Source organism: Aethalodelphis obliquidens, unplaced genomic scaffold (genome assembly GCF_003676395.1).
Source record: "Aethalodelphis obliquidens isolate GAN/ISIS:26980383/991018 unplaced genomic scaffold, ASM367639v1 scaffold26, whole genome shotgun sequence".
Taxonomy (NCBI): domain Eukaryota; kingdom Metazoa; phylum Chordata; class Mammalia; order Artiodactyla; family Delphinidae; genus Aethalodelphis; species Aethalodelphis obliquidens.
Genome location: NW_020837970.1, coordinates 6476625 through 6500818, shown reverse-complemented (window position 1 = coordinate 6500818; position 24194 = coordinate 6476625). Strand labels below are relative to the sequence as shown.

Below are 24194 nucleotides of genomic sequence, written 5' to 3'. Positions count from 1 at the left end.
CTTTTGTTTCTGGCTTCTTTTACTTCACATAATGTTTTCAAGGATCATCCTGTAGCATGTACCTGCACTTCATTCCTCCTCGTTGCCAAATAATTTTCCCTTGCGCCAATGTTCCAATATACCACATTCTTCTTAATTCATCCATCAGCTGCTGGACATCACCTTTTGACTGTCTTGAATGACGAATAATGCTGCTACCAGTGTTCACGTACATGTTTTTATGTGGACATTTGTTTTTATTTCTCTTCGGGGCATAACTAAAAATGGAATTGCTGGGTCAAATGGTAACTATGCTTAACCTTTTTGACGGACTGCTAGATTGTTTTACAGAGTGGCTGTACCATTTTACATCCCCTTTGGTCATTTTTAAATTATTTGTCTTTTTAGTGTTAAGTTGTAATACAGTTCTTTTTAGCATTATTTATTGTAAGTAAATCAGTAGCCACAAGTATTCTGTCTGTTTAGAGTGACAGATCAGTTCAGAAGTTCATGGTAATTGTGACATGGGGATGGACTGAGATTTAAGTTGACTGAGCAAATTAATAGTATGAAGACAATTTTAGGAAAATATTTACAAGCTTAAAGTATTTAACCTCAGATTTTTTGTACAGTCCAAATATAAAGTTAAACTGATTTTTATATTTCCATTGAAGTGCATTTGGCGGGATCTGTACTAAATTGTTCTTATTTTGCATTGCTTTTAAAAAGGATAAAATTTAATGTCCTTAAAATATTAGGATTCGAACTTCTCTAATGACTCTAAATTAGTGAAGTTACACTGATTTTCTACATCTATTTAATTTCCTTTATGAAAGAAGGAAGCCATATTTAGTATTTTCATCAGAAAATAATTATGTCTTCCTGGTATATGGTACAGGACCAGGATGTAAGAAATTTTTATTTAATTCAAATTGTATGTAACAAAGAGGTTGTAGGATGGAGAAGAGCTTAATTGCTGTCTTTGAAATCCAGTACTTCTAATAAAGTAGCTTTCCCTTTGGGGATGTTGTTTCTTCTGCCATGCGATTGGGACGGCTGACCTGCTGCTCATCAGTGTGGGTCATCACGTGTGGAAGGTCAGAAGAGGCTTAGCAAAAGCGTGGGTCCTTCCATACAATAAAGCTTCACTGATTCTGTCCTCACACATTCAAGATTGCTGATAATTTTGGAGGCTGATTAGACTAGGAATAAAATTCACTGACACAGCTCTCTGAATTAAAGGGCCCACTACACCTCTAGCGTAAGCAGAGCAATAGGAAAAGATGTCTTTAGGAAAGTGAGAAAGTAAATTTGGAACGCTCGCATCCATTTGCCGACAAACAACTGAAATGTTAATTATCAAAGACTCTGCTCTTCTTTAAGCAGATGGGTGACACTAGTTTAGAACAGGATTTCTCAACCTCAGCTATTGATATTTTGGGCCGGATGAGTCCTCATCGTGACAGCCGTCCTGTACCCTGCAGGATGTTTAGCAACCTCCTTGGCCTCTACCTGCTAGATGCCAGTAGTGCCAACCCCTTATCCCACCCCCATCCCCATCTTCCCCGAGTTGTGACACCCAAAACTGTATCCAGACATTGCCTAATGTCCCCCGGGGGGCAAAGCTAGTTGAGAACCATGGCTTAGATAATCATTAAAATTTTTGTAAAACTACATTTCTTTGAAAATACCCCTTTTTAATTAAGAGGAAAAAAAATTAAATTCAGAAAATAATGAAATAAAAGTATTTCCTCCATCTCGCCCTAATTTAGAAAGGCCTGCCCTCAACAAGTCCAAAATGTTTATAGTTTTATCCTCCTTCAGTATTTTTTCTGTACTTAAAAATTCTTTATGCGATATTTGCAGATTCTCTCTAATTGGCATTACTATTGAAAACTCATCAGATTTTTTTTTAATCTGACCTTGTTTTGTTTGTTTTTGAGAAACCAGTTCTGAAAGACCTCCTTCCTTCCATATTATTGAAAAACAAACCGACAAACCTGACTTCCTTAAGCATTACTGTGAGCTCTACTGCACTGGGGGGAGCGGGAAGTCCACGCTTTCCTCTCCCGGCAGGAATGTCAGGGTGCCCTGAGCGGGCTGTGTTACTTGTTTGCTGCAGCTCCTTAAATGAGCTGTGAAATGACCTGGTTATAATATATGGACCTCTCTCAAGTGCCAGGCTAGCTGCATGGCTCCACGGGTGGTACTTTCTTCTGTGTCTTACACAGAGTAAGCACTTATTGCATGTCTGTTATGCCCTTTGTGTTGAGAGACTTCCACTGAAATGATTTTGTCCTTGGATGCCTCCCTTCTTAGCTCTCCTGCTGTGGGCTTTTCCCTTCAGAAGAGACAAACAGGCAGCCCTGTCTCATAAAAAGGAGGCTCTTTTGATGTTGTCTTATTTCTTTTGATTTGAGAGTACTGTGGGAGGATAATAAAAATGAAGTTTGGAAGGAAAATTTGTTTCTCAATAAAAAGTACACGTTTAGCCTCCCACTCAAAAATGGCTACAAGGCCATATATCTGTCAATGGGCAAGGAATATTTTTCCAGAGACAGTGCTGTTTTCCATAAGGTGTATGAGTCTGGGGATGTAACAGGATTTGTCCAGAATCTACCAGTCACTGTCTCATCCTGTGATCCCCTGTGAGTAATTAAAACATCTTATACCTTTATTATCTCAGGTATGGAGTGTAGCGAGTGTCCTGCTGGCTGCCAGGATTTTAGTGTCCTTGGGGGTCAGAAACATCCTTAAATCCAAGTGCCGGCAGCTAGAGGTCTGCTGGGCTGCGTTTTGTCTGAGAAGGAACCATTGGATTGGTCATCTGTAAGAAAGCTTACAAGGAGCCTTCCAGGCTAGGGGCAGGAAAGGGAGTTCTAGGCAGAGAGAACAGCCAGTGCAAAGGTCTTGAGATGAAATTTTGGTCTTAAACTGAAAATACTTGATGAAGGGAGTATAAGCTATTATCCTCATCTCTCCAGAATTATCACAGGCAACCTATTAGGCAGTGCACCATTGCCTCGTGCAACCCATTCCCACCAGTATATCCTGGAGAAAGACGAGTGAACTGGGTGTACTTACATAGTGGGAGAACATTGTACTAGAATTATGCCCTGGTCTCTCCAGTGAAGTACAATAGGAAGTAAGGAGGATACCATCAAGCTTCCTGAAAGCCAGGGGGACTACCACAAGTGGTCCATTGTCAAAGCGCTCTGGAAATGCCAGGCAATTCCCATGTCTTACCCAGACCCAAACTCTCAGCGGCCTTGTCAGGAAAAGGAAGAAGAAAAAGTCTCTTCAAAACAAGTTCCTTACTATTAAAAAAAGAAAAAAGAAAAAAACCCAAAAAAACAACTGAGGAATACAGCATTATTTTAATAGGGGGGAAAATGTGAATTGCAAAGAGCTACCTATTTGAGGTTGCACAATAAGCATACTTTTGGTTTATAATTTTGATTTGATTAGATCAAGCCAGGCAGACTCGTACTCTTAGAAACTTGTCACCTTGGGAGTCTGGTCTTTTCTTTCTCACCCATACCCTGCATGAACTTTCTCCCTCATCCATTTATATTGCCAGTACATTCCTACCTCTTCACCACGTCCCCCCCAATGGCAACCCTGCTATCGGTCATTTTTATGTGACTCAATTTGTATAACTGACTTCATTATGCCACATGTGAAATGTGTTCCTGCTAATGTGTGGCTTCAGCCAGGCATTTTCACTTTTAAGCTTTTTATCGCTAATTAGTGAATAAGAGGATTTGCTTCTCCAGGAAATTTGTGTTATCAGGCAAGATGTGGATATTTCGGAGGACCAGAGAGGGTCCCTAGAATCACCTTAGTCCCAGCCAGCTAGACCTAAGGTTGTGATGAGCACTGACTCTGTCCTCTTAGGGAGCCCTGGACCCTGAAGGCAGAGCCACTCTTCTTGTCACGCCTCCCTTCTCCCTTGGATGCCATAAATCAGTCTAGGAGCTCTTAGTAGCTTCTGGGAACAAAGGAGGATGCTGGCTTCTTCAGAGGCCTGGGGCCCATTCATTGCCTGTGTTCTAGATGTGCCTGCCCACAGGCCACGCCCTCCAATTTCTCACCCGCACTCTCCTCTGATTTCCCCTTCTTCCTCCCTCCCTCCCTCCATCCTTCTTTCCCTTCCTTCCACCTCAAGTCTTTGGTACCTTCCGTATTTGACATTTTGTAATGTGCTTCTGTCTCCTCTATTAGATTAGCTTCTTACGTAATTATGATGTTTCTAACATAGACATGGGTAGCAGACTGTATCATCTTTAAAGGGAATATTTCCCTGTATACCAATCCATGCCTTGTATGTAGTGCCGTCATGAAAGAAACAGCTTGGGGTTCACATCCCAGCTGTGACACCTACTAGCTAAGTAGCCTTGAGTGGGTCTCTAGCTGCCTGTGTTTCCTGCTTTGCAAAATGGAAAGACCAACTGGATGAGGTTGCTGTAGGAATAGAATGAGATCAAGGATCTAACACACCAAGAAGAGCACCTGATGCAGAACGCGCCCTATAGCGTTGGAGCCCTTCATGTTAGTTCTTACTGCCGTGTTCCTGGCATGGTGTGAGGTGCCAGATGTGCAGGGTGAGCACCCATTTACAGAGCTCTTGTCCCCATGGGGGTGGCATAAATTAACCAAATAGGTGCAAACATGACTGTCATTATGAATTATGATACCTGCTCTTAAGGAAAAATATTATTTTCGATGAGAGAGAATAGCAGGGGGACAATTTTCGCCTGGGTCTACCCCAAAGGCCTCTCTTGAAGTGTCACTGAAGGGGAGCACCCCCTGAGTGGGAGCCGGCCACCTGAGGAGTTTGGAGAACAGCACACCTGGTAGAGGGAACCGCCTGGGTGAAGGCTCTGAGGAGGGAAAGTGTTGAATGTGCATGAAGGAGAGGCCATCCTCCCAGGAATGTGGTGAGCCAGAGGACGGTAGGGAGATGAGATTGGAGAATAGCCAAGGACCCGGTCACCAGGGCCTCCTGACTCGAGATGCGGAGAGCTCCAAAGATGAAAGTTGATCACCGTAATCATAACAGCTGCTTACGGGAAGCTTTGTAAAACTCTTCACATTGACTGTTAAGTACTCCTGAGAAATCAGGGGAAATTGGTATCGCGAAAAGACCGTTTGATTTCGCTGGAAAAGTGTCATTGGTGACCTTCAGGAATGCTATTTTTAGACAGTGGTAGAAAGGAAAAGCAGATTTTCTCCAGGGCCTTGGCGTGGAAATGGTCAGATAAGGAAGGAGTTAGGAGGCAGCTCTGAAATGGGCAATCCGGACCCAGTGGATTTTTGCAGTTGTTGAGGTCCATCCCTGAGCCCTGGAAGGGAGGTGAGGGGATGGCCAGGACCCTAGCAGCACCGAGTGCCTTTGGGGGGTGGTCCAGGCTGAGTCTGATCTTCCTCTCCCTCATCGTCCTTACAGGTACGCCATTCTGACCAAAGCCACCTGGCCTTCGTGGAGAGGGGACGAGAAACAAGGTGTCCTCCACTTGCTGCAGTCCGTCAACATGGACAGTGACCAGTTCCAGCTCGGGAAGAGCAAAGTGTTCGTCAAAGCCCCCGAGTCTGTGAGTTTCCTCAGGGCCACCCCTCTCCCCGCAGCCCCTGTCGGCCCCCTCCCCGTGGCGTGGCTGGCTTCTTTTCCTCATCCTGCTGTTCATGCCTTAAATGTGGGCTCTTCAGAGAAGGCTTTCCACTGCTCCCAGTCTAAGCATAGGCCACTCTCCACACCCCAGAGCCCTCAGCATGGTTACAAAGCTGTTTTCTTTTCTTACTTAAAGTCTCTCTCCCACTCTAGACGTCATCACCTTAAGGTCAGGGAGTGTTTTGTGTGCTTTTGTGCAGTCAGAGCCTTATGAGGAAAGCGGCTCATAGGAAGAGCCCAGTAGTTCTTTTCAGTGTCCAGTAGTGCCTAAGCTAATAGGTCCTTCTTTGCCCACAAAGGAGGCTTGGGTGAACCTACGTCCTCACCTGGGTGACACCAAGCAGGTTGTGTCACACAGGCCCAGGCTTCCTCCTTAAAGGGGGAAGAGCCTGGGAGGGACAATTCTCAGAACTGTATTTTGAAGACCATGAGGAAGCCAGGAAAGGACTTTCAGGGGACCAATAGGTAGAAGGAGAAATCTCCGGGCTTAAAGGACAGGGATATTTACCAGTAAGGAATTCAAACCTACAAGTTTAACAATTTGCAAACTTACCAGACCTCCACAGATTAATTTAGTGGAACTTCTTAATCTTCCTGATGAGGGTGTGGTCACTCTGAGCCTGATGAATGTCCGTCCACAGGAAGTTCTCAGTTTGAACAGGAACCCAACCCAGCCCCTCAGTTCTTCTGCCCCATAGCTCTGGGGCTGTGGAATGAAGACACTTTTTTTGGGGGGGCTGCATTGGGTGGCATGCGGGTTATTAGTTCCCCGACCAGGGGTGAAACCCGTGCCCCCTGCGGTGGAAGCATGGAGTCCTCACCAGTGGACCACCAGGGAAGTCCCAGAGATACTCCTTTTTTTTTTTAAAGAGTTTTATTAGCAACTAATCAAGATGCTTTTCGGTACGCGGACCTCTCACTGCTGCGGCCTCTCCCGTTGCGGAGCACAGGCTCCGGTCGCGCAGGCTCAGCGGCCATGGCTCACGGGCCCAGCCGCTCCGCGGCATGTGGGATCCTCCCGGACCGGGGCACGAACCTGTGTCCCCTGCATCGGCAGGCGGACTGTCAACCGCTGCGCCACCAGGGAAGCCCAGATACTCCTTTTTAAGTTGGATAAACTGCTGGAACTAACCGAGGCTGGGCATCCCATTTCTTGAGGTTCCTGTAATAATCACAAGACTCCATTTCAGGAGTCTTTGGTGAATTTGGCGAAATTAGTCACCATATCAAGGGGAAATACCATGAGAACTTGCAGCGTTGGTCATAATGGAAACACTTGACTCTAGGCAAATTCTGGTCTCGCAGCGAGTTTTCTCCTTTACAACGGGCCCCATGGCTGATTGATGTTCTGCCTGCCTCACAGGATCAGCCCTAGATCAAAAATGCTAATGGTTGTAACTGAATGGCTTTATGAACCGGAAAGGTTGTTAAATAAATAAGTGGCACACATCGATAGAACCCATTTATGAAAAGTTTGTGGTAGCATTTTCCACTCTGAGTTATTTGTAGCTTCACAGTAATTTCATTTCCAATTATAAAATGAAAATGTTGTGTCATACACCATTAAGCAACCCACAGAACAGTTCCTGTTCTTTCTAAAACAGGATGGAGTGATTTACTGGTACAATGGAGAACTCTTCTGTTGTTTTATACCCACTTTTACTTGTTTGACTTGCTAAATTTTCACAAAAACAGCCTCAATATTTTTCACACTTTTTTTTCTGATTCAGTTGAGCTTTGAGATTTTACTTCAGAAATCAAGATTTATTTTTGGTTTTTCTTCTCCGTGTCTTCCTCCCAATTGCTTTTTACCATCGCTTGCCTGTCCTCTCCCCCATCTTTTTACACACGCACACAAATCCCATCATCACTACTCTCTCCCCACCGCCATCACTCATCCATCCACATCTAGCCCTGACATTGCAAATACTTTTACAAAAATTGGTTTTTAGGGACTTCCCTGGCGGTCCAATGGTGAAGACTCCACACTTCCACTGCAGGGGGCACGGGTTCGATCCCTAGTTGGGGAACTGAGATCCTGCCTGCCGCATGGTGAGGCCAAAAACAGAAAAATCGTTTTTAAAAATCTACCCTGTGGGGCTTCCGTGGTGGCGCAGTGGTTGAGAGTCTGCCTGCCGATGCAGGGGGCATGGGTTCGTGCCCGGTCCGGGAAGATCCCACATGCCGCGGAGCGGCTGGGCCCGTGAGCCATGGCCGCTGAGCCTGCGCGTCCGGAGCCTGTGCTCCGCGATGGGGGAGGCCACAACAGTGAGAGGCCCGCGTACCGCAAAAAAAAAAAAAAAAAAAAATCTACCCTGTGATCTCGCCTTGATTTTTATAGTAAATGTGCTGAATTTACAAAGTAACCCATTTGCTTTTAAGAACCCACATTAGACATCGGGCACCAGAGGGTTTGGTTTGGTTTAGTTTATTTGTTACATGTGTCCATGATTTTTGCTTTTTTTTTTTCCTCTCTGTCTCTCCCTCTCTCTCTTTTTCTTCTTGAACCTCCCTGATTTCTAACCCGTATGGCTTTCGGAAAGAACCTAAAAACCAGATAATCTTTGAACTAGTCTATAGGAAGCTGGGAACTGGTTGCGTCTTCATCCTTTCTGAGTCACAAGTGTATTTTCTATGACACTCCCAAAATAGTTCTGGGAAAGAAGAAGAAAACAAGACTTACCCAGCAACCCAACACGCAAGATAAGAAACACCAACAGATAATCTCAGATTTTAAACATTCTGTCCAGTTGTTAAAAGTCTTTTGTTTTGTAACTATGTTCCTTGTGCATATTGTATATGGCACTGATGGCTGTGGAATGAAGTGCCCCTCTCTTGGTATTTGGAGTTTGAGATGTGGTTTTGACACAGCTGGGGATGTGAGAAGGAGAAGCTGAGTGTCAGGGGGAGATCGATGTGGCTCCAGGGTACAGACCCAGACAAACAAGAGACGACAAGTCAAGCCCAGCTGCCTTCAAACCAAGTTCACTTGTTTATTTCTGGAACATTTTAACAATGACATTCATCATCATTACTTTGGGTTTTTCTTGGTCCGTTTTATTTTTGTTCCTAGAGAGTCATGTAAACCACTTTCTAGGTGAATGAGAGTTTCCCACCATTTTACGAGTTGATTAGATGCAGGTTTACAGAGAAAGACTTGTACGTCCAGAGACCTTGGTTCACTTTCCAGCCCCACCCAATCTTAGTTCCAGTGTTCTCATCTGTAAAATGGAGATAACACAAATATGTGTTTCATGTAGTTGTTGAGTGGTTGAATGAAAGAATGTGTGTAAAGCATCTAGAATGGTTCCTGACCTGTAGTGGGCACTCGGTTCATTACAGCTGCTTGCTGTCATCTTCATTATTCCAGAGCTTTGTTGAGTGGGGTGCAGAAATCAGTATTCATCGTTAAGGTGGCCTGAGTCTCAACACCTGCCAGTGTCTGATATGAGCCCTTCACTGAAACAGTCTCCAGCCCCTCTTGGTGAATCTGAGTCCTAGCTAACACATCTTAAGTCCAGCTCCAGTCACTAGTTACTATCCCTGCCCCAGTGACTCCTTGGAGATTTCTGTGAGGCAGGAAGTCTATACTTCCGTGGACCCAAGAGGAGGGCAGCCCTCTTTCCACTGCAGCACAGCCTCTGCTCTTGCAAAAGCTGGAAAATTCTAGTAAGAGGCTATAGGCAGCACTAGACAACTGCCTCCACGAGCTCATTTGATCAAGCCACTTACTATCCTCTTTGGATCGAGGTGGGAAATAAGTAGACAAGTGCTGAATCACTCATTTGATTCTCACAGAGGTTATGAACAAGGCAGGGCAGACACCGTCATTAAGGTGCAAGTGAATACACTCAGATCCAGCTATTTTCCACTATGTTTTTTGTTAAGAGAATATATTATAGTATTATAATATATATTATATTAAAAGACTATGTATATATAAAAGCTATAGTGATCGTAAACACATTTTTTCACCTTTGTTTATGAGTCTGAGAAGTTGTTCCCCTTTATGTCCTCGGCCAAACGGAGTGTCCCTGAAATACCCAAAAAAGTGATGTTCAGGTCCTGTGAATTGGCTCACATCGGTCTTCTCTATATTCACAGCTCTTTCTTCTAGAAGAAATGAGAGAGCGAAAGTACGATGGGTATGCTCGAGTGATACAGAAATCATGGAGGAAATTTGTGGCCCGGAAGAAATATGTCCAAATGAGAGAAGAGGGTACTGTAGTCATTTTGTTTCATGAATTTACCAAATCTAAGAATACTTTTGAACTTAGACGAATTACAAGTTCATTTTACTTTGCATGTAATGTCGTGTGTTAAAACCTTGCATTCGTTTCGAGTTCCTCTGTGTCTTTCCACACTGAGCATTTTCCTCCTTCTCGGGGACTGATCCTTCCCCCTTCTCTGCCCTTTTGGGAATTGCAGCCTCTGACCTCCTGTTGAACAAGAAGGAGAGGAGGAGAAACAGTATTAACAGGAACTTCATCGGGGACTACATAGGGATGGAAGAGCACCCGGAACTCCAGCAGTTTGTGGGCAAGAGAGAGAAGATTGATTTTGCAGACACGGTGACCAAGTATGACAGGAGGTTCAAGGTACACGCTGACTGCCCACCTCTGAGAGTCACCAAACAGATTCCTTAGTTTTAAAAATAGCTCGTAATTTTGCTTTTCTGATTACCAAAACAGAACATGCTCGTCGTAGACAAATTTAGAAAATGCAGATAAGCCAAAAGAAGAGTAGCCACCTGTACCCAGAAACAATCACTGTTAACATTTTGTGTGTATCCGTTAGAACTTTTTTTGCAGGCATACATTTTGTATATTTAGTTTTACAAAAATGAGATCTACCTTACATGCTGGTTTATGTCCTAGGTTGTTTTGCTCTTAAAATATGCCACGGAGAACTTTCCATATTAATAGATGTGTCAATATAAATTATTTTGTTAAGCTGCATAGTATCCCATTCAACAGTTGCTTCACTATTTGTTGTTGTTGTTGTTGTTTTTTTGCGGTATGCGGGCCTCTCACTGTTGTGGCCTCTCCCGCTGCGGAGCACAGGCTCCAGACGCGCAGGCTCAGCGGCCGTGGCTCACGGGCCCAGCCGCTCCGCGGCATGTGGGATCTTCCCGGACCGGGGCACGAACCCATGTCCCCTGCATCGGCAGACGGACTCTCAACCACTGCGCCACCAGGGAAGCCCACTTCACTATATTTTTAACCAGTTTCTCATTAATCTGTTCTCAGTGGGCTTTTTTTTTTTTAAACCATGGTAAATAAAAGGAGGCAGTGAGCATCCTTTCACATGTCTTTGTGCATTTGTCTTCTGATGCTTTTAGAATAAATTGATAGGAGTAGACTCATTGGATCAAAAGATTCAGAATATAAAGTGAAGTGTTCTTACCCACTTTCCCTGAGCAAATGACTATGCAGGGCTTTCACAGAGCCACTGGGGGCCAGCTGATTTTTTTTTTTTTTTAACCTCTTTCCATAGACATTTTCTTTTGCCTGATAAAATCTTGACCCTAATAGTGAAATATGAAGCCACAATAGCTTAGGGGCCCATTAAGAGCTTTTTATGTGTGTTGGTTCTTGTTTGTTTTTTTGGTCAGGAAAAAAAATATATAACAATATTAATTTCACAAGAAGGATGATGTTGTTTTGCCAAAACCCAATCATTCCTTACAACCCGAGTATGGCACCAGCTGCTCTGGTGGCAGATGTGAATGCAAACATGAGTGCTTACGTCTCTAAGTAGTGTTGGAGTATAATACAGTATGTTTATATTAGATTTTTAAGGATTGTCATTGAAATGAAAATTTATCAATTTTAAAAAGTAAACATTTCATGGGCTCACAAAATTTATATATGCACGGATCCCTGAGAGAGAAACATTCTGTAGCAGATCATTGGTAGGGTGGTCCTATGTGTTTGTTAGCCCTGACACCTTAGGTGTTACCTGATGGTCTGCCATTTTTGTAAGTCAGAGAGAGTCAGGTATCAGCAGTTTTACATATGTCAACCTAAGAATCGTGAACAGTGTCCCCTCTTGCTCTCGAGGGACTTAGATGATAAATGGAATTGGCCATCCGATGGTAGTGGAAGTTCACTACCTAAAGCAGCGTCCCTTCACCTGGTCACGAATGCCCTTTGTGTGGACTGTTGTCCCTCTGACACTTTTTCAAACACCTCTCCTTACAGACCGTAAAGCGAGACTTGCTTCTTACTCCCAAATGCTTGTACTTAATTGGACGAGAAAAGGTCAAGCAGGGTCCAGACAAAGGCCTTGTGAAGGAGGTGCTGAAGCGGAGAATCGAGGTGGAGAGGATCTTGTCTGTGTCCCTCAGGTGAGTGGCCAGCGCTGGGGGCAGGGGAGCCCTGTCTCTCCTCAACATCACCAACCGCTGTTCCAAACACAGCCTAGAGAAAGGCCCAGTCAGGCTCCCCAGTTGTAAAAATCATGATGAAGCGAACCCAGTTTCCTCTTCTTCCCAAAGAAGAGCTCATCTTCATGGCTCTCAGGGAGTCCCAAGATGACGAGAAAATTTGCCTTCTGATCTGCTCCTCTGATCAAGGGATACCCAGATCCTTTGTTCCCATAAAATTTGAGAAATAAATGCAGTATGGGAAACAACCAGCACGACTGCTGTTATCGAAGTAGGGCCAGTGTTCCGAGCCCCGCCCCCAAGCCCACCTCGCCCCTGTTGAAGACCTAACCCGTTTCACCAGGAGAGGCCCAAGCACGGGTGGACATTAGGTCATCAGTACTGCGTTTTCGTTTGCTGTGACCTCTGACTGTCCTAGGTGGGAAGTTTCTTTGGACTCCTTGGAGCCCTTTATGCCTATTAATACCCGGGGTGGGGGGTACAAATTGGTCTCCATAATCTGTAGCCCTGGAGTCATTGCCAAATGCTCCCTTTAACTCCAGGTTCACAGGTGGGGGCCCTTGCTCTTCCTGTCAGCACTGTGGCTTTCTTTTGGCAGAGGGGCTCCTATGCATGCTGAGACGTCCCTAAGTCCCCTGCTAACTCCCAGACTAAGTTCCCTCTGATGAGAGGAAATCCTCTCTGTCCACAGAAGGCTAAGAAAAGAGGAAGAAAGGCCCCTTTGAGCCCAGTAGCTTCCTCCTTGAGTCACGTCCCTGGCCCTCCTGAGGATACCACTGCCTGTCTCAGGGCAAGCCCCGGGCTGCCATTGCATTCAAAGCAGAGGTGTTCTGGTTACTTGCGAACATGTCTTCCCGGAATTTGGAACTCTTATTCCACACAGAAGACAGAACTGCTGCTCTTAGGAAAAAGCAGGGGTTTTGTGTGCTCGGGCATCTGATTTACCAGGCGAGAAATCCTGGCCCCAGTGTGATGATCCAAAGCAGATTTTAAGTTGTGTCCATTCTGGCCTGTGTCACTGTGGTTTCTGATTCTGTCTGTTCCCAATTTTCCTGATAAAGGGCCAGGCAGTGCAGTGAGGTTAAGAGTTTAAAACCCTTCAGTTCAGGATGTGGTAGAACGAAGCAGGTGAGTCCATCAGCAGCATTTTGCAACCCCACCTCAGGTGGGTCTCAGTGCCACGGATTTCACGGAAACGCCCTAGGCACTGTCGGGTTTTTCTGAGAATCTTGTCTGTGTCCCTCAGGTGAGGGTCCTTCTGAGGATTCAGCTCATGGGCCACGACCTGCTGGCCACAGTCTCCTGGCTAGCTGGGCCCTGAGGCTGCCTTTGCTGGTCCAAGGAACCCAACTGGAAGCTTCTCTTTTTTTCTTGCATGGGGACCACCTATACCTGGGCTAAGCTGGGTGAGCTGAAACGTGCTGTGCACACTTGGCCGTAGCCGTGGCTATAAGCCCAGGAGTCACAGCTTTGGGGCACATGTGCTGATGACTCTGAGAATGATCGTTGTTCTTTCTATTATTATTGCCCACGTCTGTCTGCAGCCTTCATACCATCAAGGAGTGCTTGATCATCATAGGCCTACATTGGTATCAAGCACTTTGACACTTAATATCTTATTGATCAAGTCTTTGAGGCTTATCAAGGTTTGGGATATTCACACTCAAGTTTGTTCCTTCTGTCTTTTTTTTTTTTTTTTTTTTCCTCCTCTCTTAGCCTCTGGGGATACAGTGTCTCATAGTAAAATCAGATTCTTTTTCTGCTTCTTTAGTATTTCTAAAGAGAAATACTATTATTTCTTTAGTATTTCTGCATTTCTCTTTAGTATTCTGGACATTTGCTTCCTTGTGGCCTTTCCTTGTTAGAGGATGTAATAAAATGAGGTACTTAGCCTGAAATTTGTTCTGGATCTAGGGGAAAAAAAGAGCCTGTGTCATTTAAACTTGTTATATCTGCATGTTATAGTTACTAAGCCCCAGCTTGCGAAGATTAATACCGTTCCCCCATTTCCTTCAGCCGTTGGGTTAGGCTAGTCATCTAAACTAAGTTAGGAATGCAACCACATGGGCTTGTGGAGTGTGAAATGGATTGAGTAGTGAAATGGAATCCAGAGTAGAAATGGATTGTGGTACCAGGAGAACGTGTGTGTGTGTGTGTGTGTGTGTTCTCAATGTATTTCAGTATTAGCATAGAGAAAAATTTTAACAGTTGTTTAGCTCTTCGGGAATAAAGTTGTAACGTGTTTTGAACACTTTAGGAGGCTTACTTCTTGACTGTTGGCTGGAATGACCACCTAATGGATTCTTCTAGTTCAGACTATCAAAGCGTCCTACAAGCTTCATCTTTCAGCCCGTCCCTAACTCTTACAACTACTGGGAAAGCCAAATTGGCTCACAGCTCCCTATTCAAACAAACCAACCATACAAAAAAACTTACGGGACAATTTGGGGAACTGTGAACATATCTAACTATTTGATATGAAGGATTTGTTGTTCATTTCTTTATGTGTGATAATGGTATTGTGGTTATTTTTATTTAAGGAAGCTTTATCTTTTAGAGATACAGACTGAAATATTTAAGGATAAAATAATATTTATACTCTGCTCTACAGTAACCTAGCTGGTGTGTGGAAGTGGGGGGAATGAGACTGTAGATAGATTTGATTGTCTGTGGCTTGATCATTGTTGAAACCTCCTGACATGTGGAAGTTCATTCTGCTTTTTTAGATATTTGAAATTTTTCATCATAAAAAGTTTTTCCTAATCTTTCAATAGACATCATAGTTTTAGAAGTCTTTACATTTTTGATTTTTTGGTGTTTTTTTTCTGGCTGCATTGGGCCTTCATTGCTGCATGCAGACTTTCTGTAGTTGAGGAGAGCAGGGGCTACTCTTTGTTGCGGTGCGTGGGCTTTTCATTGCAGTGGCTTCTCGTTGTGGAGCGTAGGCTCTAGGGCGCACGGGCTCAGTAGTTGTGGCGCACGGGTTTGGTTGCTCCGCGGCATGTGGGATCTTCCTGGACCAGGGCTTGCACCCATGTCCCCTGCATTGGCAGGCGGACTCCCAACCAGTGTGCCACCAGGAAAGCCCAAGAAGTCTTTACCTTCTTATAAATGGTGATATATCTAGTTGAATTATAATTGAAATTTTAAGAAAAATGTTTTTTTAACTTACAAGAAAAAGAATAGATTAGACCCAATGGCTCAGAGAGCTACAAAGACTCCAGTTACTCAAAGGGCCAGGAAAATCCTTATCTAAACAAAAGTTAGACCAAAACACTGACCCCTGCATTTCTGCCTTGGTTGAAGACGTGGTGAGACGATCAGGAGGTGACCCACTGATATGCAGGTGAGACATCGGATTTCCAAGGCTTTGGGGATTCTGCTGACAGAAGGCCCAGAATGCATTTTTGAAGGATCCTTCAAGAGCTGCTTCTTATCCAAGAACCGTATACTGACCTGGCCTTGCTCTTACTTGAAAAACTCAATTTGCTGGCAGGGTGGCCACAAACTTCAGTAGCCCATGTTCTTTGCCTTCCTGTTGTACGTGATGAGATTGGAATTATAAAATCTCCTAGGTGGGGTTCTCTCTGAAGCCTCTAATCCGCCTCGTCCTGACAGCTGACCCCCAGAGACCTAAGACCGAGAGCTGTGGGGCTGCCTGTCTGGTTCGGTAGATTTTCCAGTACTTGTACATACTGGGGAAATCAGCCTGGAAGAGGGGGCTTTAGACAGAGGCTTCAGCTGCCCTGGGCACGACATTCTTGCCTAGACTGTTTCATCGCCTGATTGCCCTAAACCTCTGGCGAGAAGAACAGGCTGCTTCACTTCTTGTTCAGCTGACCTGACGCATTCCTGAAATCTTGCCTTGCTGTGGCTTTTGAGCTTTTGGAAACCTGGAATTTCTCTGTTTTTGGACTGATCACCTACCTTGTGTTCAGCTCTGGATCTGAAGGTGAACGAGACACAGTCCCTGCCTTAAGGAGCTCCATCCCGTCCTGGAAGGAGGAGCAGGGCCCTGAGTAAACACGGGGCACACAGCTTACAAGTGTTGAGAGACTGTTATCCGGGATACTCCTGGGACACAAAAGATGGCAGTGAGCCTTTCCCCTGGGGTTGGGTGAAGCTTCTCCCAGGAGGCCTGACACCACGTATATCTGCACTTCCTCAGAGAGGTTAATGTAGGATCCCCGGCTGGTGCCACTGGTGTCTCTGGATGGTAGAATTCCGGATAAGGTTTATTTTCTTCTTTTTTTTTTAACCTTTGTAGTTTTCAGTTTACTAAAAGGAGCATCTATTTCATAAGCAGGAAACATTTTTTTAAAAGGCTGAAATAAAGGCAGGGGCTGTCCTACCTGAAACTGCCTTTTCAGCTTTAAAAAAAAAAAAAAAGAGTTTACCCAGCGTTTTGTAACTAGTATTTTTGTGAAGAAGATCTTGGTTAAGGGAGTGAAATAAGATTTTCTCGTGTTGTCAGCAGTACAACAGTGAGCCACAAAGGCGAGAGGAGAAAGAACGAGTAGTCAGCCAAACCAGGGACTAGGAAAGCATCTTTCAACAAGGCCTACTATGCCGGTCGTCTGTAAGGAATTGCAGGTTGAGCATATGAATAAGACGGGGGTGAAGTCCAAACATAAGTCTGAGTTTTTAGGAAAAAAAAAAATGTGAAAGCTTTGTTTTCAGATCTGGGAACCTGGGCTGAGGAGAGGGGAATGAGTTGAAACTCTGGCCTGGGTAAAGATGATTTCCTAACTCTCTGACTCGGGTCACCAAAGGGAGGGGTTTTTGAATCTGATGGTTGAAGTCAAAGTATCCAAACAGCCTCTTCTCATTTCCAGCCTCATGCTGATAATTGACCTTGATGTTTTGCCCTGCTTGCTTTATTTCTTTATGATCGTGAAACTTCTAATACATCTGAGCACATTAAACTACTCAAGGTTTCCTGTGTTGGACTCATTTAATAACCCTGTTGAATAATCCCTCTACCGCCTAAAGTACAGCCAGGCAAACAGACATGCCCAGACATGAGTCAGGCAGCTGAAATAGGAGTTTCACTCCACCGCACACACCAAAAAGTGGTGCTTCTTTTCTGCCTCTTCCCCATTGTACACCCTCCTTCCTAAAGCAGAGGTCTTCTTAGACCTCTGCTTTAGATGGTCTAAACCTTCTTAGATGCTTAGAAGGTCCAGACCTTCTTAGATGCTTAGAAGGTCTAGACCTTCTTAGATGCTGGGGCTTTATTTCTTTAATTCCAAATGACTTGGCAGAGCTGTTGTGAGCAACTTTTACAGAAGTGCCTTTTGGAGTTTGGAATTGCTGTCACTGAAGTGATTAAGACAATTCCAGACTTTTCATCTGCCTAGAAACAGGCAGATGATAGGAGCTTTGTGGCCACACCTTCTGAGGTATATTATTCTCACACTTTTAAGAAAAGATTCCAATTCCAAGTTTGGAAAAGTTTGTGAACAAGGAGGTATAGTGGAGATTGTGAGCTGTCCTGTAATACCCATTCTCTCCTTTCCATGTGAATAGCTGGCAGCCCACCCAGAGACTACATTTCCCGGGCTCCCTTTACCTAGGTGTAACCAAGTGACACAGTGCTGGCCAATGGGGTGTGAGCAGAAATGACTTGTACAACTTCCTGGTCGTACCTGTAAAGAGGAGGAGTAGACGCCCGGCTCCCAGGCACTGTAGAGCTGTCATGTTGGCCCTGAATTGCTTTTACACATGCTCTTGAGTGACAGAGATTAAACCACTGGTTGTCGGGGTCTTCATCACAACAAATCCTAGTGCAGGTAGCATGGTTGTGATGTAGGGATGTTTGAAAACAAATTTTCTTTTTTTATATATACAGACAAATTGTCCTTAAATTCCTGATTTTAAAAGTCATGTGAGAGAATATTTCACTTATGCTTTTGGTGGGCTATAAACTTCTTTTAAAAGCAGATTTTAGTGACTTTATTTTTGTACGTCATTCTGTTTTAAAGATTTTCAGTTATTACAGAGAGAAAGACAGTAGAAATTTAGTGCTATTTTACAGGATTAAAAAAGGAGTGGAGGGGCTTCCCTGGTGGCGCAGTGGTTGAGAGTCCGCCTGCCGATGCAGGGGACACGGGTTTGTGCCCCGGTCCGGGAAGATCCCGCATGCCGCCGAGCGGCTGGGCCCGTGAGCCATGGCCGCTGAGCCTGCGCGTCCGGAGCCTGTGCTCCGCACGGGAGAGACCACAACAGGGGCCCGCCACCCGAAAAAAAAAAAAAAAAAAAGGAGTGGAAAAATTCATGGAATAAACAAAACTACAACTTTCATTAAGTCTTTCCAATCTCTTTGCAGTACTATGCAGGACGACCTTTTTATTCTTCATGAGCAAGAATATGACAGTTTGCTTGAATCCGTCTTTAAAACTGAGTTCTTGAGCCTCTTAGCAAAGCGTTATGAGGAAAAAACCCAGAAGCAACTACCTCTGAAATTTAGCAACACGTAAGTTGGGATCTGGGGCCTTGATCTCACTGTTGAGTTCCAGGCTGAGAGGAGGGGAGGCCTACGGGGTGGGGGGATGGGGTCTGACTGGCCTGGGTGCCTCTGAGGAGCCCTGGGTGTCTTGGCTTCCCCCGTGGACGCTTAGGGCCTGCAGAAGACAGTCTGGATGGTTGCCACAGGCTTTGAAAACGTCACTTTTGCATTTCTGTGAGATAAGGACTTCATTGCGTGGTGTATCTTATCCTCTGAACAAAGGTCACCAACGTGAGGCCAGGAAAAGGCAGATTTTATATATCACCAATAAAAGAATATTTTATTTAGCAGAGCAGGCAGAAGTAGTGTAAGGCTGAAGCAGAAGAAAGTGATTGGAGTGGAACTTAAGTTCCCAAGATCAATGCGTAATACAGCGTGTTGCTGGGGCATTTGGAGACTCGGGGGCTGTGGATGGCTGGTGTCTTGTGTCTGGGCTCTCACCTTCATTTGCTTTAATAACATTGTCTCGCGGACCAGACACTGGCGGAGTGTTGAACTTCTAATCTCACGTTTGCTGAGTGAGTTATTTGGCTTTTTCTTCCTTCATAATTTCCCCATCTATAAAATGGGGATATCCTCCAGTCTTCCTACTCACAAGGAAGAGGCCAAAGTAAAGCCTTAATCCCGTAAGGAGGGGACCTTTCCATAACTCATGCTGCTGTGGTTACAGTGAAACAGATACTGGAAACAGAATGAATTCATTACAGCTTTTCCAAAGAACAATTTGGCCATGAGTACGGGGGGCAATTATTTTTGTCTGGGAATTTGTGATAAGGGAATAACTCAAAAAAAGGAAGAATATAGCCAAGCCACTCAATAGAATAGTCGGCTACTTGCAATTATGATCTTTCTGTCTTACAACATGAAAAAATATAAGGTAAAAAAAAGCAAACTATGAAATTGCATTATGTAGGCATATAGGCAATGTGGAAAATGAAAACTGGCTGAGGAGTTCTGCAGTTGTGAGTCAATTTCCCTTTTATTTGGGAAGGGAAATGTTGTCGTTTTCCTCCCTGGGGTAGGGGTGAGGGTGGAGGAATAGAACTTAAATAGCAGCCACATTCTGTGCAAAGAAGATGTGAGCTCTGTGTCTGGCATCTCTCGGTCCTCCACAAACACAGACCTGGGCAATCAGAGAGAAACACAGTGACATACCGCAGCGGGTGTGGCCTGGTGATTGGCCTTTCTTTCTGTTCCCGGGGCAGTCCCACCTGTATCCACTTGACAGAGTGACAAAGCGCCTGTACTGGGGTACCTCCCTCACCAACTGGTGTCTCCCAGGGGCTGGACCCCGAATGCTCTGCCTCTGTCGGGGAAACCCACGGACGGTCATGTCTGGCCGCCGGGCCCGGTGCCTGTTCCGATGATCCAGGCTTGCCTTGTTTTTATAGCACGTTGGCCCAGCAGCACAACGCCATGCTGGGGTCTATGAGCCGCACTTTCTCACTGCTCCATCCCGACTTGTTAATTCCAACAAATATGCTTGTCGCAGGCTTGAAATCAAGTTGAAAAAGGAGAACTGGGGTCCCTGGAGTGCAGGGGGCTCCCGGCAAGTGCAATTCCACCAAGGCTTCGGTGACCTGGCCATCCTCAAGCCCAGCAACAAAGTGCTGCAGGTCAGCATCGGACCCGGGCTGCCCAGGAACTCCCGTAAGTGTTCATGGGCCCCACAGGCGGGACCACTGCTAGGCTTCTGGGCTTCCCGCCTGGCCCTCCCTCACCCTGCCCTGAGCCAAACTCTTTTCCTACCAAATGCTCATAACACTGCACAGATCTGCAGGGCAAAAACCCAGTACTTTGACTGCGTCCTGTGGCTGGGGTTTGCTTCAGATTGAAACATTTCAGACTAAACCAACATCAAGGCAAATGGGCAGGTTAAACCTTTCTGAATGATTTTGTAGTTTTGTGTAGTATTCCTGGCATTACAGCATGAATTGTGTTTAAAACAAATCAGTTTGCTGGCTTTACATTTCCCAGCCCTTTCCAGTCCGATCTTGTCGACAATACAAACCTCATCCCTTCTGTCAATTTTATTTATTTTTAAAATAAATTTATTTATTTATTTTTGGCTGCATTGGGTCTTCGTTGCTGCACGCAGGGTTTTTCTCTAATTGCGGCGAGTGGGGGCTACTCTTTGTTGCAGTGCACGGGCTTCTCATTGCGGTGGCTTCTCTTGTTGCGGAGCACAGGGTCTAGGCACGTGGGCTTCAGTAGTTGTGGCATGCGGGCTCAGTAGTTGTGGCGCACGGGCTTAGTTGCTCCGTGGCATGTGGGATCTTCCCAGACCAGGGCTCGAACCCGTGTCCCCTGCATTGGCAGGCAGATTCTTAACCTCTGCACCACCAGGGAAGCCCTTTTCTGTCAATTTGAAAGAAACTGACCATATTTACCAGCTCCCTACAAGGTTTTGCTGTTACTGTGCATCACATTTAATACCGCCCTCCTTCACTGTCAATTGCTTCAGTAGAAGACATACATGCAGTAAGTCACAGCACAGTCTGACTTCTTTACTGGCCTTTGATTCTTTTTCTATTTATGATATTTATAAAATTATATTTATAAGGCAGAGTAAAATATATTTATATTAAAATATAAATATAATTTATATTATATAAATTATATATAATTTATATAATATAAATTGTATTTATAATTTAGAGTAATTACATATGCTATGTACTCATATAATGTAGATATCTTTACAGAATGCAGCCCATGTGTACGGTCGATGAAGAGTATGCCAGGTCGGGAATTCCCTGGTGGTCCAGTGGTTAGGACTTGGTGCTTTCACTGCCGGGGCCTGGGTTCAATCCCTGGTTGGGGAAGTAAGATCCCGCAAGCCACACGGCCAAAAAAAAAAAAAAAAAAAGAGTATAACAGGTATAAAATAGGCCTTTATGACGTCTGTCTACAAGGCGCACATTGGCACGTACTATATAACTCACTAATACAGTACAGAGAAATAGCCACTCAGAAAATGTTGGTATATATCTGTGTATCAGTTGGTATTTGCAGAAGACAGCACATTTAGGTGGGGTTTTTTAAGAGACTTTTACGTAAAAGGACTCTTTGCAGGGGTGTTGGCAGGGCTAAGGGAACAAAGTTGGGACTCGGGCAGAGAACAGCAGGATGCCACTGTTACTCTAAGGATGTAGGTAGAGGAGACCCCAGAAAAGAATCTGAAAAAGAACGTATGTATATCAGAGTCAGTTTGCTGTACACCAGAAACTATAAATCAACTATACTTCAATTTGGGGGAAAAAAGGAAGAGATACCCCAGCCCCTCTCTCCTCTGGCACCCCAGTCTCCTGCCGGTGCCTCCCACTGACCAAACCCAACTGGAATGCAGAGGCCTAGCACTCCATTGGGCTCAGAACCCAGGGCACAGAGCACGGCAAAGGAGAGCTGCAGATAACCAGCAAGATGTGTATGAGCAATGCTCTCAGCAGGCCTCAAAGTGAAACGTTGTCTAATACGGTGTTTTATTATATCTCCATGGGGAAAAGGGGGCAGGAAGGGGGACACCCTAACCTGGCCTCCTCCCCTTGTCCCAGGACCTGAGACCCAGCTCCTCTGCGTTATGCTGTCATGCCTTATCACTTCCTGCTCTTCTCTTTCCTAGGAATTCCCTCTGCACCCCTCTTCCCGCTGGTTTAATCAGCTTCATGTCCTGAAGCTCCTTCATGTCCCACTCGAGACCTTGTTTACTGTGTTCCTTTCCAACACATAGTCTCTGCAGAGATCTCGTCTGGCCCCCCGTGGCCCGGCCGCCCCAGCCCTAATTCTGGCCCACATGAAGCTCCATTTGGCCCTGCTTGTTTTCTAACACTTGCACATCTGTGTCCAGGGTATCAGTCTGCTTCTACCCTTCAGGGTCTCTGTGTTTACTTAGAAGACTGTAGAACGCAGACTCTGGCGAGAAAGGCTCTGGACTAAAGCAGAGGTGCTGGAGCTGCGGTGTCCTTCACGTCAGTGACCACGATGTGCAGCAGACGCAACCTCGGCTTCTGCGGTGCTGTGGTCAGAACATGCGTGCGAACATTCAGATGTCTCCTCTGTCCCTTTGCAAAGTCTACAACAATAGAAACCCCTTTGTAAGCTTATTAATAACACCTCTTTGTAAAGCTACTGGCTCTGACATTTCAAATCCCTCCCTCCATCACATGTCCTCCGGCCCCTCCCATCCAATAGCTGCGAGGACAATTCTTCCCTCAAACAGCCGTCTCCACTGCAACCAGCCTCCTGCAGATCCGACGGAGACCTGCGTTCCAAACGTCTCAAAAGTTCTCCATAAGCACAAGACCATCGGGAGCCATAAAACCAGCCAGTAGCCGCCGATTTTAACTTTGTCTTGCTGGTTTATTTCAGGTCCTACCCGAAGGAACACCGTTCAAAGCAGAGGTTATTCCAGCGGGACTCACAATGCCAACTACCCAATGAGAGCTGCCCCTCCGCCACCAGGTAAGCCAAGCATGGGCCATAGACTAGACCCAGATGTGTAAAATACCTTAAGGAAGAAACGCATTAGCCAATAAGTGCCCACATATTAGCCAGCCGTGAGCCATTTCAGTGCCAGATGTGCTCCTCCCAACACGATGGCCCTACCTGTGACCCCAAAATCCAGGGGAGGCATGGATGAGCTCCTGAGAGTGCACGGTGGCTGAGTCAGCGGTTTGCATTTCCTTACCTGGCAGTGTTACCTCCCTTAGGAAAGGCTTTGTACATCAGTAAGAGGAAATGGAGCTCCTTGTCCATGACAACCAGAACGTCGTCAGCTTTTAAGCTGTAGGACACTGCCTCTAGGGAAATTGGAGTTTGCAAGGTATGACCCCACCACTACTCAGCTCCAGCCCAATACCATGACAATACTTTGCAACGAGTTAACAGCTGAGTGAATAAATAGAAAGTCTATTCTTAATCAGATAGAAGCTACGAGAACTGCTCCAAGAAATAAAGTAATATCTGGGAGAATACAAAATGGATTCAGAAAAATGTTTAGATCTTATGTTTCATTTTTCTCATTTTTTTAAATGATAAAAATATAGCATGCAAGTCAAAATCCAAACCCAAATAAATGTAAGAGGTTTTGCCCTTAAAAGAATCTGTTTAGTATTAGAAGAGTACTCTCAAAACTCACAAAATGTTTTTCCATCACTCACAATTCAGTTAATAAGAAACTGCCCCCAGAGTGCTTGATGTTAATAAGTTTAGGATTGTAGGTCTGAAAAGGGTCATCTTGGGACCACACTTGACTCAGATCATCCCAGACAAGGGAATTAATTTGTAGCAGTGTCCAAAATAAGCAGTAAAAAGCATTTCTTTTGTCTCCTGCTCTGGAGTCTCACAGTTGGCATGCCGAAGTATGGACAACCATGCCTATCAGTGAGAAACTAATTCTCATCTCTTTTGGAGTCCCCATCCTGCCTGGCCCAGCTGTCTTTCCTCCCCTCTGCCTTTATCCTTGAAGAAAATCCAAGCACAAAAGAACCTAAGAGAACCAGTGTAGTGTTTTGTTACTACTTATGCGCCAGCCGCCCGTGCAAAATCCTGGCCAGACCACCTGGAAAGCTCATTTGCCTCAGCTGTGTTGGCCACAGTCGGCTCAGACCAAATACCTGACCTTGAGCACAGCTCCCAACCTCTGCGTG

The 24194-nt window shown here is 45.1% G+C and overlaps 1 protein-coding gene across 4 annotated transcripts in view; it reads left to right on the top strand.

Annotated features, from left to right (window-relative positions):
* Positions 1-24194, top strand: part of MYO1E (myosin IE) — a 205057-nt gene that overhangs the window by 161481 nt on the left and 19382 nt on the right. For all 4 annotated transcript variants that reach the window (XM_027123173.1, XM_027123174.1, XM_027123171.1 and 1 more), the window contains exons 19-25: positions 5429-5573; positions 9755-9869; positions 10079-10248; positions 11854-11999; positions 18367-18513; positions 20039-20196; positions 22915-23007. In XM_027123173.1, coding sequence (XP_026978974.1) covers positions 5429-5573; positions 9755-9869; positions 10079-10248; positions 11854-11999; positions 18367-18513; positions 20039-20196; positions 22915-23007 — 974 coding nt within the window. The remainder of the gene's footprint in view (positions 1-5428; positions 5574-9754; positions 9870-10078; positions 10249-11853; positions 12000-18366; positions 18514-20038; positions 20197-22914; positions 23008-24194) is intronic.